Source organism: Oryza glaberrima, chromosome 1, assembly GCF_000147395.1.
Source record: "Oryza glaberrima chromosome 1, OglaRS2, whole genome shotgun sequence".
Lineage (NCBI taxonomy): Eukaryota > Viridiplantae > Streptophyta > Magnoliopsida > Poales > Poaceae > Oryza > Oryza glaberrima.
Window position 1 is genome coordinate 21,067,616 of NC_068326.1, and position 16,910 is coordinate 21,084,525.

Genomic DNA, 16,910 nt, shown 5'->3' on the forward strand with positions numbered 1-16,910 from the left:
ATAGTCTACCCTTACTTATATGGACCCCGTTACAACGTAGGTACATGTTATTGATTAAAAGAAAGAGCGTGCATAGAAAATTTCTAACCGTATAATCACTCGGTCCAATGGTTGTAAGGATAATTCGACGAGGTAATTATTCTCACCACATTATATACGTCGCACTCCTTTTAAATAGATAATTTATAATAACATTTATCTAAATAGATAAATTTGTAGTGGCACGGATAAAATTATAACCCTATAATATTTCAACACCAAGACTAGCAATGCCGAATTATAAATCCGCACTGAGCAACCGTCTGCTCCTGTATCCATCCAAAAACCAAAGAGAAACCTGTAGGCTGTAGACGTTAACATCTAAAAAACTGGCGAGAACTCGCGCTTTGCCCTCCCGTGCCGTAGCCGTTCCACGCCCCGTCCGCCTCGTTCTCACCCTGCCCCGTCCGTAATCCCGTCCCGTTCCGTTCCACGCCTCCCCCCCTCTCCCCCCCCTTCGATTCGAACTCTTTCGTCTCGCTTCCCCACACAAAACCAAACCAAACCAAACCCACGGAGAGAGAGGGAAGAAAAAGGAGAAAAAGAAAAAGAAAAAATCTCACCACACCGCCGCAGCCAAATCTAGGGTTGCTTCGCTCGCCCGCCCGCCCATGGCCGACCCGACGACGCCGGCGGACGCGCAGCCGGAGCAGGCCCACGCCGCCGAGAAGCCCCCCGCGGCGCCGCTGACGCCCGAGGAGGCGGAGGCGGAGGCGGAGACGGCGGGGTCCGGGGATGACGAGGAGTACGTGAGCGACCCCGACGACGCGCTGCTCCCGGAGATGCGGCGCCGGGAGGCCAGCGACGACGAGGGGTCCGAGGAGGGGAGGGCGCGGATCGGGTCCGACCGCGGCGACGGCGACGACGGCGACGGGCAGGGCGCAGCCGAGGTGTACGAGGACGAGGCCTACGAGGACGATGACGAGGAGTACTACGATGATTTGGCGGAGGAGGAGGTCGGCGAGGGCTTCGAGGAGGAGTACGACGGCCGCGCGGAGCCGCCCAAGGAGGTCGCCAGTGCCCAGGGGGAGGATGGGGAGAAGGGCGACGTGGAGGGAGAGGCGGCGGTGGAAGGGGATGGAGAAGAGAAGAAGGAGCAGGAGCCGTTTGCGGTACCCACGTCCGGCGCCTTCTACATGCACGATGACCGCTTCCAAGAGGAGAGTCGTGGCCGCCGCAGGTGAGTTCTTCCTGAAAAACTTATGCCTTATCTGCTGTACCCATAGTTTTGGTAGAATTGCTATTGCTCAACCGTAGGCTGTAGCTGTGGCCTCGAGGAAGCCAGAGCTGCATTATACTTCAGCAAAGTAAAACAGGCATAATCAAAACGTAGTGAATCTGTGAATTGAGGCATCGATGCCAAAGGTAGGCGAGGAAGCGCAGGGGGATTTATCACATGCAATTCAGGCAAAAGCCTTTCACAAGAAAAAACTGAACTTTAAGCTTAGTATAAATTTTAAACTGAAAATGAACTATGTAGAAAATGAAGGATATAACTTACCAGAGCATCTGAACTCATTTATTTTGAATATGTTGGGGTCGTCGTGCTCGAAACTAAAATCAACATAGTGATCAAGCTGTAAACTGATAAAATATCAGGAAACGTGAAAAGTTTGAATGAGGTTATAATGACAAATGATAATCCACAGTAAGGGTCCAGTGAAACCACTTTTTCAGGGAGTCCTACATGAAATATGTTCCTACAATGAAATCCAGGGACTCGTGCTAGATACTTGTTTGTTGGGAGCTAATGCAGACACATTTTCCCAACCTTGGTTCTTGCTATTACTTGTTTTTGACAGTAACTCAGATTTGTGTGTGCTTAAATTTTGATGCTTAAGATGCTGTCCTGGAGGTTAGCTACATAGAATTTTGTTTGTTCCTTCAATGCTAGGGTTTTAGTAGGACAAGAGCCAATGTTTATTAAGCATGTACTCTAATGCATAAGTTTAGCTAACACCGGAGAAGAAAAGAGGAGGGGTTGGGGGATTAGATGGGGCTGATTGTGAATTGAATAAATTCATTTTTTGCCATGAGATGGCCGTTATGAATACTCCTTAGAAATGCAATATGTAGGACATATTTTAATATAATGAGAAGGCTAATCACTGCATATTTAGTAGAACCTAAATGCCTAATGATCGTTTTTGGGCATAGAATGTTGGAATTTAGCTATAAGAAGAGTAAATTGTACTCATGGTGCATGGACTGCAAATAGGTGCAATAACCTACAAAACACTCATTTCGGTGCAACAACTTGCTTAGTTGATGCAGACTCGGGTCAAACAGGCCATAGAAGCAAAATGATTCCACATGGTGCTCACCGGTGACATGTCACTGTCAGCTTGCAACACACCTGTTGCAACCCATGATGGCAGGCTAGTAATTTCTATTTTGCAGAAATCCCCATAACCTGTAAATATCCACGGGCATTCATTAGAGGGTTTGTCACCCCCTCTATTTGATTCCATGATGATGAAAAACTGTGCCACATTGTTGGGACCAACATGGGAAGAGTGAGCTGCGAGCTTACCTTTTGTTTGTATGCTAACGATTTTCAATGTGCAATCAGCAATAGAGCATGTTCATCATTCTTCTTCCACCATATGTTTTAGCTTCCTGGGTCAATTATATTTTGCATCTCCTCTGCAAATGGATGCTCTGGTTGGCAAGCGTCTGCTAAATATATAGTAGCTACAGCTAATCTATTGAGCATCGGCTCATGTTGGTTATCGTTATATTTTGACCCTGCTGCAGTCTGTCATTGGATAGTAGTGGCTGCTAAATGAGATCTTGCTCTTCAACTGTGCTGATTTTGTTTTTTACTTTCTTCTGAAAGCAGGAGAATGTTTGGTGGGAGGAAGTTATGGGACGCTAAAGATGATCAAGCGTGGGTGCATGACAGATTTGAGGAAATGAATTTGCATGAGGAGCACTATGAGGTATCTGTCCAATTCCTTTAATGTGCAAATGATAGCTTTTTCTTCAATGTTGGTATTGAGGTAGGATTTCTGCATTGCAGGATAAGCGAATGTCAAGGGGTCGCTTTAGAGGCCGTGGTGGTGGGGGTAGAACTCGGGGCACTGGTCATGGGTTTGCCAGAGGTGGAAAGTATCGCGGTTATAATGAAGATATCAACAACAACCACCAAAACCGACCCCAAAAGGTTGTTAGAGGGAGAGGACCTCGACGTTATGAAGCTGTTGCAAAGAACAACCGAGATGTTGTTGGATTCCAGCGGAAACAGTAAGTGATTATTATTTTGAATCCTTCCCAACTACCCAACAAAAACACAATACTGCACACACCACTGGGGACACTTGACTGTAAATAGGTTTCATGGCTGCACAGCTTTGCTTGTGATTTTCGCCTTACATAATTATCTTATTATTACTTGTTCAGACCTGCAAGATCACGAGAGTCTGCTGCAAGTGCTTCAGCCGTCAGAGAGAGTGGCCAAACTTTAAATGCGCAGTCAGAAATGGCCCCTCCTAAAAAGAATGTTGTGAATTCAAGCTTAAATTCAGCGTCACCACCATTTTATCCCTCTGGTGCCTCCAACCCAGATTTCTCTGTGCCAGCTCAAAGAAGGGACAATATGCAAGCAGGGGGTTCCAATAAAGTCTTTCCATCTTCTATGAAGATGGATGACAATGCAAAGGTACAATCTGGCCCAGCAGTTAGAAGGGATTATGGTGCACGTGACAGGTTTCAACATGCTGATGGTCCTGTTAGACAATCTCCAAGGAGTGGAGGAACATCGTTGAATTCATCAGGATTTGCAGCATCGACAGTTAATCATGGTCAATCTTCTGTTGTTAGAACTCAAGGAGGAAATGGGATTCCTTCAAACAATCAGTCCACTTCGTCTCTTCACCAAAATCCTAGGGCTCCTACACACCAGCAAAGTCACACATCAGTCGTGCACCAGAAGTCAGGGCAAGTGCAAACTCAATCTGCAATGAGAATACCAACTCAGCAGTTGAACCATCGCACTGGCAACCCGTCAACCACTCAGCATCTACCTGTTAGATCAACTGAAAGTGTTGAGAATGGTCTGTATCCTAGTTCGAACAAATCAAATGCATCATCTGGGGCAGGAAAAACCAACAGTCAGGAAGCCGGAAGGGGTTCCTTTATGTATGGTGGAGCCCAGGTTATTGGGGCTGCTGGGGCTATTGGTCTTGCCCAGGGCGAACAAAATTTTCCTGGCACTCCAGCTCTCCTTCCAGGTTTGCTTCCTTAGTAATTCAACAGATCTTTTCTTGTAATAATCGGATTGCTTTGACTTTCTAATTTCCAATGCCATCACTTGAACTCATTGTCTTTCCTGTTTTCATCGTTAATGCAGTCATGCAATTTGGCAGTCAGCATCCTGGTGGTGTTGGAGTTCCTACTGTTGGTATGGCCCTCCCTGGCTATGTGGCTCAACAGCAGATGGGAATGGGAAATAACGAAATGACATGGTATATTTCATTGTCTCACTAGATTTGCTTTTCACAATAATATTTTCTGTGGTGTAACAACTGGATGTAATCTTAACTGCAAGGGGTGAATATAAGACAATATTACACCAAACAGTATTTTCACTTGTTCTTAGAATAGCACGTCTTGTTTTGATTTCTAGCTATACTTTGTCTAGCTTTTGTTTAATTAAACTATGATAGCAGGAATTGATAGTTGTTACAAATGCTTTTGTTTTATCTTTCAATATAATATGTTATGGGATTTTATAGCTGAAACTTGCTTTCCCAAGTAATATTCGCTCATAAACTCTTTTGGGGCGTCATTTTTGTTTTGTTGAAGATGTAATAATACCTTTCTCCTATTTATTTAGTTCTGATTTATTTTCCTATGGATTCCAATATGATGCTTTTGTTCTTTGTCTTTATAAACTATATACTGACTGTTGGGCCTTATTTGCATGATTTTTTATATTATTCTGTCTTATAACACATGAAATGTTGGTTTGGTAGGTTGCCACTGTTAACTGGTGCAGCTGGTGCTTTTGGAGGATCATATCCACCTTATATTGCTCTGGATCCAGCCTTTTACTCCAGATCTTCAGGACAGACCTCATCGTCAGTTCCTTCCAGGTAAAGGATATAATCGACAAATAGCTTATATACATGGGTTAAGCTGCTCTGGCTCTGTGGGAAAAGCGCCTCTTGGTGTAAACTAAAGTGCTGAACATCTGCTTTAGACTTAGCCATCTGACCATGTATGCATCTTCAAAAACATTATCACTTGTTTTGACTAGTGTTATTAGCTGCAAATGCAGTTGTGATAGCCCCCAGCTTGATATATGTACATTTTTGTATTTCAATTCAAAGTACTCAACTACGTACTGGCTCAGAATGTGTATGTATATTGATGAACTGATGAAGTGGATCACTCGAATGGCTAAAAGAAGTATTACTGTTGGATACACATTTGATTCAGAAATGTTAATATAAGAATGGGAATATACTTTGGAGGAATTTGGGCGCGATACATATAAAGGCATTAGTATTATGTAACCTACCTGGATCTGTGTTCTTGTATCATCCATGAATTTTCCTTTGAAAGTGGGAATTAAAAATATTTATTCATTCTTACAGGGAATCTATTGCTAACAAGGGGGCTTCCCCTCCTCGAAACGGTACATCATACTACCTTTATTGATGTTGACTCTTATATTATATTACAATTTGTAAGTTGCTTCCATAAATATTTGGTTGACATTTTGCATTGCAGATATTGTCAATGAAGAGGTTGATCAGCGTCAGAACAAGCCTAGGAGGCAAGTATTCTCTAATAACATTTTGAATCTCACCTGGTGTATACTGTTTTCATGCCATGATTTTCAGCTCATGTATTTACTCCTTAATGCAGATACTCAGAGATGAACTTCAGTCAGTGAAGCACCATGTAAGGTGAATAGCATCTGAATAAGCTGCTTATGGTCAGTTATTTATATATTTGTTTGATATACCTACAATTTTCCTTATGTCCTGCAAACTTATCTGTGGTGTATGCTTATGCAGGCTATATTTTTAAGCCCTTAGTGATCTCCTGTTTTGATCTGGAGCACTTTGGGTGGCTTCTTGTCCTAAGTTATGTTAGGTACTGCCCTATTTTGACATTTTCAATTCCCTTACTAATTTGCACACAATATATTTTAGCAAATGGTATGCATTTGCTGCTCATTTTACTCCTAACATTAAATTTAAGAGTAAATTGCATTGGTGGTACACAAACTTTTCTGGTGGGTGCAATCTAGTGTATGAACTTGTAAATTTAACATCACTACATGCCCTATTTCATGAACGTCATTGTCTTTTTTACAATCCTTCTGTTTATACCTTAGCGATATGTTTGGATTGATTCCAAAGCATATTTGTAAGGGACAATGATTGTGAATGTTACACTAGTTTTCTTGATTTAGATGCCATTTTAGGTCATATAACAAAAAAGCATGCTGCTCCTATTAACTCCATATCATTATCCCTTTCTTTAACACTTCTACATGAGCAACCGTTACAGGGTATTTTGCCTCAAGAAATGACAATAGCATGTATTTTCACAACCCAGACACTTTTTCTTGGATCTAAATTATACTAGAGTAGTACTATACTCTCTAACCATTCTAGTGCACCTTTTTTCTTAACTTCATTGATAGGTATCTCTCCTTTTTTAGACAAACTGGTAAAAGCTGTCTGCTTTAACTTGATTTATACTGTTCTGAAGGTTATAAACTCCTGTTTGTGCTGGTGTCACTTCACAGCAGACTCAGGGGTGGCATTTGTTGCTTGAATTGTGGTAAGCCTTTTCTAAGAGCAATGATTTAGAGAACGCATTCAGTTTTTGATGATAATATAGGTGACTGACTCTATCATGAACATTTAGGTTTTGCTCGGTTGTGATGCGTTGAGAAATGTCAAATTCGTTGGTTGCGTCTGAAGATGTGGGCGGTTCTTGAAGAGAGCTTGGAATAATGATCTGCGTTGGTTGATAAAAGTTTGGGTTTTTTAGTACATCTTTTTAGCGACTGTACTTTGTGTCGATCTGATATACCTATCCTCTTATAGTGGTATCTGTTAGCACAAGTGGCTTTATAGCTGCAGTTTGTATCTCTTGAACAATGTGTAAACCTGGGTGCGATTTGTGACAAGTTTACAGCTTGAATGAGTCAGTTAGTCCGGTTCCATCTTGGTAGCAACAAAACTCTCAGTTTTCACTATATTTTTTCTTGTCCATTGCACTTCTGGTTTTGAGGGAGATGTTTAGCTGGCTGAAAGGCCGAGATAGGAGTATCATGGAAAACGGTAACTATGCTACCATTATACTATGATTTGGAATGTTCAAAGGTAGTAAACCGAGCAACCTTTTCCCCTGACGATCAGTCGCTGAGCTGCACAGTGCACATTACAAGAAAAACATAAATTATAGGTTTATGAGAACTGGACCGAATTAGCGAATAGATGACCAGTGATAAAAAAAAATCAGGACTGAAGATTTAACTGCGCAAACTGGCCAGTGGCCAATGATAAAAAAAAAGAACACTTGAATTTTACATTATGATTATTTCTGTAAAACTTACTAGAATCAAGGGTTACGTGCAGCACGGCAGAAAATAACCAATCTGTAAAGATGAAAAATTAAAAACTCATTTCGAACGAGACAAAAGAAAACTCATTATCGGCTGAAAGAGGCCGAACCAGGCCACAAATTCCAAGAGGAAGAACTGCCGGGGGTCCAAATCCATGAAAAGACACACCCACAAATGACAAAACGGTAGTGAGTAGCAGCTTTATTCCTCACCTCTTTAGTACCACCTCGACAGTTTACAAAGAGGGAAACCAAGTTAAATATTCAGCTCGCCTACCCTGCCTCGCCGAGCTCAGTAGCGAGAGCCTGTAACCCAAGCGGGGGCACTAAGGTGGCTGCGGATGTTTTGGTGTGGATTCTGATCCTGGTCCCCATGTTGTTGTAATCTTGCTGGCTTGCCCGTTCCAAGTTGCGTAGTGGGCCGAGGGGCTTTGGCGAAGGCCTTTGCTTCTCCGGCCCTAAAGTGGCAGGCACAGTGTGAGGCTGGCTTCACAGAGCAGCGATCACTGCCCGCTTCCATCGGTGGAAGGATAACAGGCTGCTGCACCTTGGGCCCGCTTCTGGCCTAGAGTCCCTCTACAACAGACCACCATCTTTTTTTTTGGTATCCTCTGTAAACTGAAATCTTTTTTTTTCGTATCCTCTGTAAACTGAAATATCAAATACGCGTGCGTACAGCTGAAAAGACATCTTCGAGTGGGTACGAAACTGTCTTGCAGGGCCAGTTTACAAATAATTTTTGTCATTCAGATGAAATATCTATCGATCAGGTAACCTAATACCCAGCCATTCTACAGGAGTCCAGTGTGATATCGAGATGCAGTACTGGTTGGTAACCTGGTACATAATAGTTGTCTAATCATTTCTAACTTTCTATCAACTGGTGAGTGGTTGGACGGATAGATCTACCAGACTACCAGTGAGGTTGTAAGGACTTATGGTTATGGATTCCTTGTTTGTTGATCTCACAGGATCTTCCTTCAGGCATATTTGTCTTGGTTAAGCTACAATGTTAATAGTACTGCAGGACTGCCATTGGCTGTCTCATGAATGCAGATCAACAACTCATATAAATGCCTCTACCTTGTGACTTCTGTCAATTCTCTATATAAGCTAATACTTGAAGAGTGATCAAGCTGGTTAATTGGTGTCTAATCAGAGGGCTTCCGTATGGCTGCAAGAGGTCTGAAGAAGGCTTTCCGTTGGTTTCCGCATTCCAATGAAGATCATCATCACCTGGAGGAAGACGAGGGAAGCAGCGAGAGGCGCGGCCTGCTGAGGAGCCACTTGGAACAGGTTGTGCCGGTCACTGATCTTGAAGACGAACCGAACGCATCATCATCAGCTGTGAAAGAACCAAAGGTGCGTACTACCTTGTTTATGAAATCATCATTTCAGAAAAAAAAATGCATATAGTTGTTTCTGAAATCGAAAGCATTTCTTGCCTTTAGATTTTATCCTCTCTAATTTCTCTGTCAGTAACTTAATGCTGTGTTTTTCTGCATGTACTGCTGCGGTGCACTGCAGACAGTAGCACTGAAGGTGTCTATGCACTGCCATTGCTGCGCGAGGAAGGTTGAGAAGCAAATTTTGAAGATGGAAGGTACATGAATGAATGTGACTGGTAAACACTATGTTCATCGATCTTACTGAAAGCTGATACTCTGATATAGTGATCTCTCTACTCGATTGACATGATCAGGAGTGGTGTCCTTCAAGGTGGAGCTGGAGAACAAGAAGGTGACCGTGGTCGGCAATGTCAACCCCATGGAAGTCCTGGAGAGCATCTGCAAGGTGATGAAGTCTGCACAGATTTTGGCGGCTGCCTAGTGGCTAGTACTTTTATTTTGCCAACGTGTCATACATAGTACATGTTTATCGGACGAATTCCGATCTCGATTGTAATCTTTAAGAGAAACGATTCTTCAACTAAAAAAGATGCAAATATTAGGAAATGACCTAATACAAAATAATTAGAAGAGGTAAGGTTTCGAACCCAGATCGTCTAGCCCATCATCTTGTGGAGTTAGTCGGAAGACCCTTGGCGTTTCTCACGACTCTTCAATTCAAAGGCAGAAAAATGTTCAGAATGAAAATCTTAAGATAAACGAGTATACGAGCTATTGTTTGGACATATAACTCAATACTACTAGGAAGTATAGTCCTGTTAAAATGATTATTTTGCTGACTTAGATGAGAGAAGGAAAGGGAGAGGAAGGAATTGTCTTTTCACGAAGAGATGGTTGGGGCGCAAAATGCAAACAACAAACGACAACGTCCACCAATACACAATACACAACCATATCTGCTTACATGTTCTCTGTAACCAAAGACTTATAATGCCACGTACAATGCGTGCCCCCGCTTCACGCTGTCTGCCCTCCGTCCGCGGGGCGTATCCCTAGAGGGAGGTGCGACCCCCACGAGGGGAACGCACGCCTCTGGCTCTTCAGCTCCCTTTTTCCGGAGCCACTCCCTCGAGGCTACACATTGCGGCGACCCGGTGCCCTGTCCCCTACCTCCTCCCCCTTTGTTTCCCCTTCTTGCCCCTCACCTCGATGCGGTGAGGCGGAGTCGACGACGAGTGCGATGGGGTAGAACCGGAGTAGGCAGCGCCGTCATGCCAGATCTGGGAGAGAGGTGGCGAAGAGGAGCTTCGACGGCGAGGTCGACGGATCCGCGGCACGACGAATAGATCCGCGCGCCGCTCACCGACGAACAGATCCGCGCGCTGCTCACCGTTGTCCGCTCGCCGACGCTGCGGCGACGGCCCTCATCACCTTCGTAGCCATCGGCAACGGGAGAGAGAGAGAGAGAGAGAGAGAGAGAGAGAGTGAGGGGGAGTGAGAGTGAGGTGAGCGGTGAGAGAGAGAGAGAGAGAGAGAGAGAGAGAGAGAGGAGGGAGAGTGAGGCGAGCGACGGCGGCGGGGGAGATAAGGAGAGGGAGGACGACAATGGCACCGAGGTGGGAAGGACGGCAACAGCGCCGAGGCGGGGAGGATAGGCTACGAGGCGAAGAAAAGGAGGAGAAGAGGGGCGATGAAGAAGAATAGGCACGAAGAAAAAGAGAAGAGAGTGGTAGTATGGGAAAATACCTAGTGTGGACTTTTGTGTTGGGACACCCACTGTGGGCTTGAGTACCTTTATCCAGTTGCTTCAGATTTTGAAGATTCTACTTAGGTGTATCCTCCATTGGAAGATGAGTGCCCCTAAGAGTGTCCTTAGTTAGTGAGGGCACTCTAGGTGTGGCTTTAGTTGCAAATGCCCTAAAAGGGACAAGGATCCTCTGTAGCACTGCCCCTTAGTAGCAGTGGATGACTGTATGCCAATATCATCTACTGTAGATACAACACTATAGGCAATCATAGAAAAACACGAGTTCTTTAGTGGGCCTATTCGGCAAGCTGGCTGCGGCAGCTACGGCTGTGCCGTGTGCGTGCTACCCTGTTGGGCGCCGTGTGTGTGCAGCACTATTGGTGCCGGCTGTGCTGCAGCCATAGAATAGACAGCCGGACATGCCCTGTAGTTTCTAGATGACATGGATAATTATGAAGATAGCACCAAGCTCAACCGTGGATTATACCGATAACCAATGATATACTGTCTCCATTTTGTAAGACAACACCATAAACTTTTTTGGGTGAATAGCCAAAGTGGTCCTCCAAGTTTTATCTGAGGCTCAGTTTAGTCCTTGATGTTTCAATCTATTCATATTGGTCCTTCAAGTTTTCATTTTAGTTCAAACTTATCCTTGAACCAACAACTCTCTTGATAAATGACACTTATACCCCCATTATTCACATATATAAGAGAAAAATTGTATGCTTGATTTTTTTTATAGATAATGTATAGTAAATTATGTAAAACGAAAATAAATTATGTACTAGCAAGTGTATACGATAGAAATTACTTAAGTTTCATGTGCACATGTTGAAATAATGTGAAGTATATCTACAATGTTATTTATTCATCTTGGTTTTCTCCTTTTTATATATAGTTGTACATAAATTAAGGGCAAAAGGGACATTTTCTAATAGAAATATTGACTAAAAATAGGCATATGGCATATTTAGTGGGCCCAAAGATGATGTCAAGCCAAAACAAATATTTAGAGGAGTTATGTGGACAAAATGAAACGTGAAGGACCAAATTGAGCCTTCGGTGAAACTTGAAGGACTAAATGAGCTATTCACCCAACTTTTTTTATATAAATGTAAAGGATACAAGTCACGCTTAAAGTTTCTTAAGTGATAAAACAAGTAAAAAAATGATACTTATCTACATTTTTTGAATAAGGAGAATATTGAAACGTCGTGCCAAAAGACATAATATATTAAAAAATGGATGGAGTAATACATTAGCAGACTCAATAACTTAACATAACATAACATTTTCATTATGTTAAGTAGAGAGTAGTAAAATGTCCCGAGAGTTGTGCTCGCATGGTTTCGTTTGATCTCACTTAATTCTTTTTTCTTTAGCAGAGTATGTTTAGCTTATACAAATACTTCTGAAAATAAATCATAATTTTTAAAATAGTAGACAGTGAAAAATTGGAGCTTAATAAAAAAGTCAAACATAAATATATTTTGACTAAATGTAGTGTTTTGAATCTGCTTGTTTCAAATGGGATTCTTAAATGGATTCAGATCGCAAGCAAGTAAGCAACTGGAGAACATTTGTGACTTGTGAGTAGAAATATATGTTTGCCATAAACCGTAGGGATTCATGGTTACAACACAGTATATTCTGTACTATGGTTAATTATAGTGATTACATATAGGACTTGATCTCATTGGTCATGTAGTATTTTTTATTGAATGAAAATAAAGAGCCTAGATAATTTAATGTGCAATAAGTAATAATTTTGTTGTCATCTATTTGTCACTACGATCTACTCCCTCCATTTTATATTATAAGATTTTCTAACATTACCCATATATATATGTATATATATATATGGTAATGAATCTAGACACAGTGTCTAGATTCATTAACATATATATGAATATGGGCAATGCTAGAAAGTCTTATAATATGAAACGGAGGAAGTACCTAATGTGTGATATTCTATTTTCCATTTTATCCTTATGGGACTAGATGAAATGACATGCATTTAGAAACTTCTAATACTTGTCCCACCTAACTAGGGGCATTTTTGATCATTTTATTTAGAAAAACTGATTGCATTTGTATATGTGTATGCTAAAAAAATGTCAAATAAAAATTGTAAAAAAAACCCACATAATTCCATTTTATCTTTGTGGGACTAGATGAAATTTAGTTGACATATGCATTTAGAAACTTCTAATACTTGTCCCACCTAACTAGTAGCATTTTGGTCATTTTATTTTTTAAAAAATAGATTGCATTGATATATGTGTATGCTAAAAAAATGTAAATAAAAATTGTAAAAAAAAAAACCACATCGCTACTTTCGACTTGAACGGTGTCCCGAATTTTAATTTCGAAAAAAAAAGGCTGAAAAATATCGAATGACCAAAATGCCCCCCACCCCCTCCACCCGTCTTTCCGATCTGCCCAGCCGGACCACCGCCGTTCTTCTTCCCCTCGCCGCCCCCGCCTCCGCCGCCTCCCGCGCGCCGCCGCCTGCTAGTCCCGGAGACACGCGGAAGGCGGCCTCCTCCCCCCTCCGCCGCTCCCCTCGCGCGCACGCCCCTGCGGGCGGGTTTGGAGCGGCGGCGGAAGCGGGGCTTCCGTCCCCCGCCTCCAACTCGAATCGAGTTGAAGGTATTCATCTCTCTCTCCTACTATCCCTACTCGCTCCTCGTCCACGCCACTTCAGTAGGTTGGAGATCCACGGGGACTTGATTGATTTCTTTCCTCCATTTCAATCGTTAAGTTTCATCCCATTTCAATCGTTAAGTTTCATGCGGATTTCATGGATGCGTGGTGGACTCTTTGTAGCACTTTTGGTTCAGCTCAACCTCATGCTCCACGCTATCCGCCACTGAATAGTTTATTTTTTCCTCCGAAGAAAAAATAGGAAGTAAATAAAGTACTTTCTCCGTTTCACAACATAAGTCATTGTAACATTTTCCATATTTATATTGATGTTAATGAATCTAGATGGATATATATATTTAGATTCATTAACATCAACATGAATGTGGGAAATGCTAGAATAACTTACATCATGAAACGGAGGGAGTAGGCTTCAACTTTCAACCGAACTCACCTGCCCTAATTTGGTTTGAACTTGGCTGTACCTCTTTTGAATTGCCATTTTTTCTTTTCGATTGAATGACTAGGTGTTTTGTGTTAATCTTGTGCAGCGGTCGAATTGCGAGCAAACTTTCTATGTGGCGCGATAAGTGATTTTGTAATCTTGTGGATGATTGATGGAAGACGATCAGATTTTAGTTGAACCAGACCTGGCGGCGGAGCTAGAGCAGAGTCTTGTAGATCCCACGCATGAGTTAGAGCAGAATCTTGTAGAGCAAGGCCTTGTCATCGGGCAAGAGTTTGTCGATGTCCACGCGTGCCGGAGGGCCGTCAAGGACATGGCCATTGCTATGCATTTCGAGCTCCGTGTCGTGAAATCTGACCGGAGCCGGTTCATCGCCAAGTGCGCGAGGGAAGGCTGCCCGTGGCGTGTGCATGTGGCAAAGTGCCATGGTGTCCCAACTTTCACTGTACGCACATTGCACGGGGAGCACACGTGCGACGGTGTGCGTGACTTGCATCATCACCAGGCTACCGTTGGTTGGGTTGCTAGGTCCGTTGAGGCAACGCTAAGAGATAACCCACAGTATAAGCCAAAAGAGATATTGCAGGATATCCGAGAGCAGCATGGAGTAGCAGTTTCTTATATGCAGGCATGGCGTGGGAAGGAGAGAAGCATGGCTGCTGTTCATGGCACCCTTGAGGATGGATATCGCTTTCTTCCTGCCTACTGTGAGCAGATTGTACAGACAAATCCTGGCAGTGTTGCAATATACAAAGGGACTGGACCAGATAATAGCTTCCAGCGGCTGTTCGTGTCGTTCCATGCATCTATTCATGGTTTCTTAAATGCATGTAGACCCCTTTTGGAAATTGACAAGGCAGACCTCAAGGGAAAGTATCTTGGGACATTGCTATGTGCGTCAGCTGTTGATGCTGAAAACATGATGTTCCCGCTAGCATTTGGTATTGTTGACGCTGAAAGTGATGAAAACTGGATGTGGTTTTTTTCAGAACTGAGGAAGATGCTTGGAGTTAACACGGATAAGATGCCTGTCTTGACGATACTATCTGAAAGGCAATCACAAGTGGTTGAAGCTGTTGAAGTAAACTTCCCCACTGCTTTTCATGGATTTTGCTTGAGATATGTGAGTGAGAATTTCCGTGACGAGTTCAAAAATCCTAAACTTCTGAACATTTTCTGGAGTGCTGTTTATGCTCTAACAGCAGCAGAATTTGATTCAAAGGTAAATGATATGGTCCAAGTTCAAGATGTCATGCCATGGTTCCAACGTTTCCCACCAAATCTCTGGGCAGTTTCTTACTTTGAGGGTATCCGATATGGCCATTTTAATCTTGGGATAACTGAGATATTATATAACTGGGCCATGGAGTGTCATGAGTTTCCTATAGTGCAAACTGTGGAGCATATCAAACACCAACTGACCTGCTGGTTTGTTGAACGGCAAAACTTGGCGCTATCATACAACTCAATTCTTGTTCCATCAGCCGAGAAACTTATTTCTGAAGCTATCGCTGATTCAGGATGCTATCAAGTCCTTCGAGCAAACAAGGTGGAGTTTGAAATAGTCTCATCTGAGCGAACAAACATTGTGGATACGCAAGCCAGGTGCTGCTCTTGTCGTCGGTGGCAAATATATGGCATTCCATGTGCACATGCTGTTGCTGCACTACTTTCCTGTGGTGAAGATCCTCGCTTGTATGCACATGAATGCTTCAGCATAATGAAGTATCGGGAAACTTACTCCCAGCCAATCTATTCAATTCCAGATAGAAGCCAATGGAACCTCCCGTTTTCTTTTGCACAAGGTGCAGGAAGCAAAGCATATGCGGTTCTTCGCCCGCCCAAGATCCGGAGGCCTCCTGGTCGTCCCAAAATGAAGATTCTTAAGATAGAAAGCTTGAAACGGCCAAAACGAATCGTTCAATGTGGCCGATGTCATCTTCTTGGACATTCTCAAAAGAAGTGTTCGTTACGAAACTGACATTAGATTATTGCTATCATATTGTTTATGTATGAATTAGTATTGAGTAGTTGTTTTATTGGCAACTAATTCAGATTAGATATTTACTGTTTTATGCACACAGAGAGGTTCTAGGAATCCTTTTAGTTTCACATCTTGTTTTTTCTGTTGGCCAAAAGCTGAAATATCAAATATGTGCCAGGAAATAGTAGTTAAGCTTCTGACTGTTACCTGGGATCAGTTGATCACAAAATGGGCTAGGGAGAACTGATTGCAAACTATGAAAATGGACAGTAGAAAACTTTCAGCATGCTTTTTTTTTTCACAGTTTGGGTGGAAATAGGCTGTCCACTGCTACATGGTTGTTTGCCATAAACATGGTAGCTTCTGGGAATCATTGTTTGAATGGGTTTTCTATCGTTCAGAACTCTTAAGCTTGAGGTGGTGTTTGGATCCAGGGAATTTGGACACTAATTTAGAGTATTAAATATAGACTACTTACAAAACTAATTACATAAATGAAAGCTAATTTGCGAGATAATTTTTTAAGCCTAATTAATCTATAATTAGAGAATGTTTACTGTAGCATCACATAGGCTAATCATGTATTAATTAGGCTCAATAGATTCGTCTCGCGAATTAGTCTAAGATTATGGATGGGTTTTATTAATAGTCTACGTTTAATATTTATAATTAGTGTCCAAACATTCAATGTAATAGGAACTTAAATAGTCCCATCTAAATAGAGAATGAGCCACCCATTTCTTTTTGGGCATAGCTGGTGCCTCTGCTGTCTTGTCTGCAGTCTGCACTCTCTGAATTCAGAAGTTTTTGTCTTCAGAAAAAGCCTTTTGGATTCTTTGGGCTGTTGCAATTTCACTTGTTTTCGATCGGGTCATATTCTCGTGTACATCTACTAGCACAACATTTTCCTACTTGAACAACTCTGACATGAAAGTATGAAACACATCGATGCACAGGTTAAAGAAAAAACTCTGGCTGGTCCTTACCTTTTGGGCCTAATTAGGTCGGGCCGAGCCGGGCCTACTTTGCTCAGTGCCAAAACTGCCAACTGCCACCGTTGCAAACGATTATTTAAAGGAAAAAAAA

General features: G+C 42.4%; 3 protein-coding genes across 6 annotated transcripts; all 3 read left to right on the forward strand.

The window, feature by feature from the left end:
- Positions 1-521: 521 nt before the first annotated feature.
- Positions 522-7,245, forward strand: LOC127765568 (protein MLN51 homolog). Of its 4 annotated transcripts, none has more exons than XM_052290492.1 (12): positions 522-1,219; positions 2,879-2,981; positions 3,062-3,285; positions 3,442-4,271; positions 4,391-4,505; positions 5,016-5,135; positions 5,640-5,680; positions 5,776-5,821; positions 5,914-5,983; positions 6,066-6,144; positions 6,769-6,840; positions 6,928-7,245. In XM_052290492.1, exons 1-9 carry the CDS (start codon positions 651-653, stop codon positions 5,939-5,941), a joined length of 2,076 nt encoding a protein of 691 aa, XP_052146452.1. In that variant the 5' UTR covers positions 522-650; the 3' UTR covers positions 5,942-5,983; positions 6,066-6,144; positions 6,769-6,840; positions 6,928-7,245. The 4 variants fall into 4 exon arrangements, with proteins under 4 accessions (XP_052146452.1, XP_052146461.1, XP_052146469.1 ...); XM_052290501.1 differs by having other exon boundaries at positions 5,914-5,954; XM_052290518.1 differs by having other exon boundaries at positions 523-1,219; positions 2,882-2,981.
- A 1,541-nt stretch (positions 7,246-8,786) lies between these two features.
- Positions 8,787-9,694, forward strand: LOC127765677 (protein SODIUM POTASSIUM ROOT DEFECTIVE 3-like). Its single transcript, XM_052290622.1, has 3 exons — positions 8,787-8,991; positions 9,157-9,232; positions 9,332-9,694. The coding sequence occupies exons 1-3, from the start codon at positions 8,800-8,802 to the stop codon at positions 9,457-9,459; spliced, it is 396 nt and encodes a 131-aa protein (XP_052146582.1). The 5' UTR covers positions 8,787-8,799; the 3' UTR covers positions 9,460-9,694.
- Positions 9,695-13,142: 3,448 nt separating this feature from the next.
- On the forward strand, positions 13,143-16,535 carry LOC127765590 (uncharacterized). Its single transcript, XM_052290530.1, has 2 exons — positions 13,143-13,380; positions 13,926-16,535. Exon 2 carries the CDS (start codon positions 13,992-13,994, stop codon positions 15,819-15,821), a length of 1,830 nt encoding a protein of 609 aa, XP_052146490.1. The 5' UTR covers positions 13,143-13,380; positions 13,926-13,991; the 3' UTR covers positions 15,822-16,535.
- The last annotated feature ends 375 nt before the right edge of the window (positions 16,536-16,910 follow it).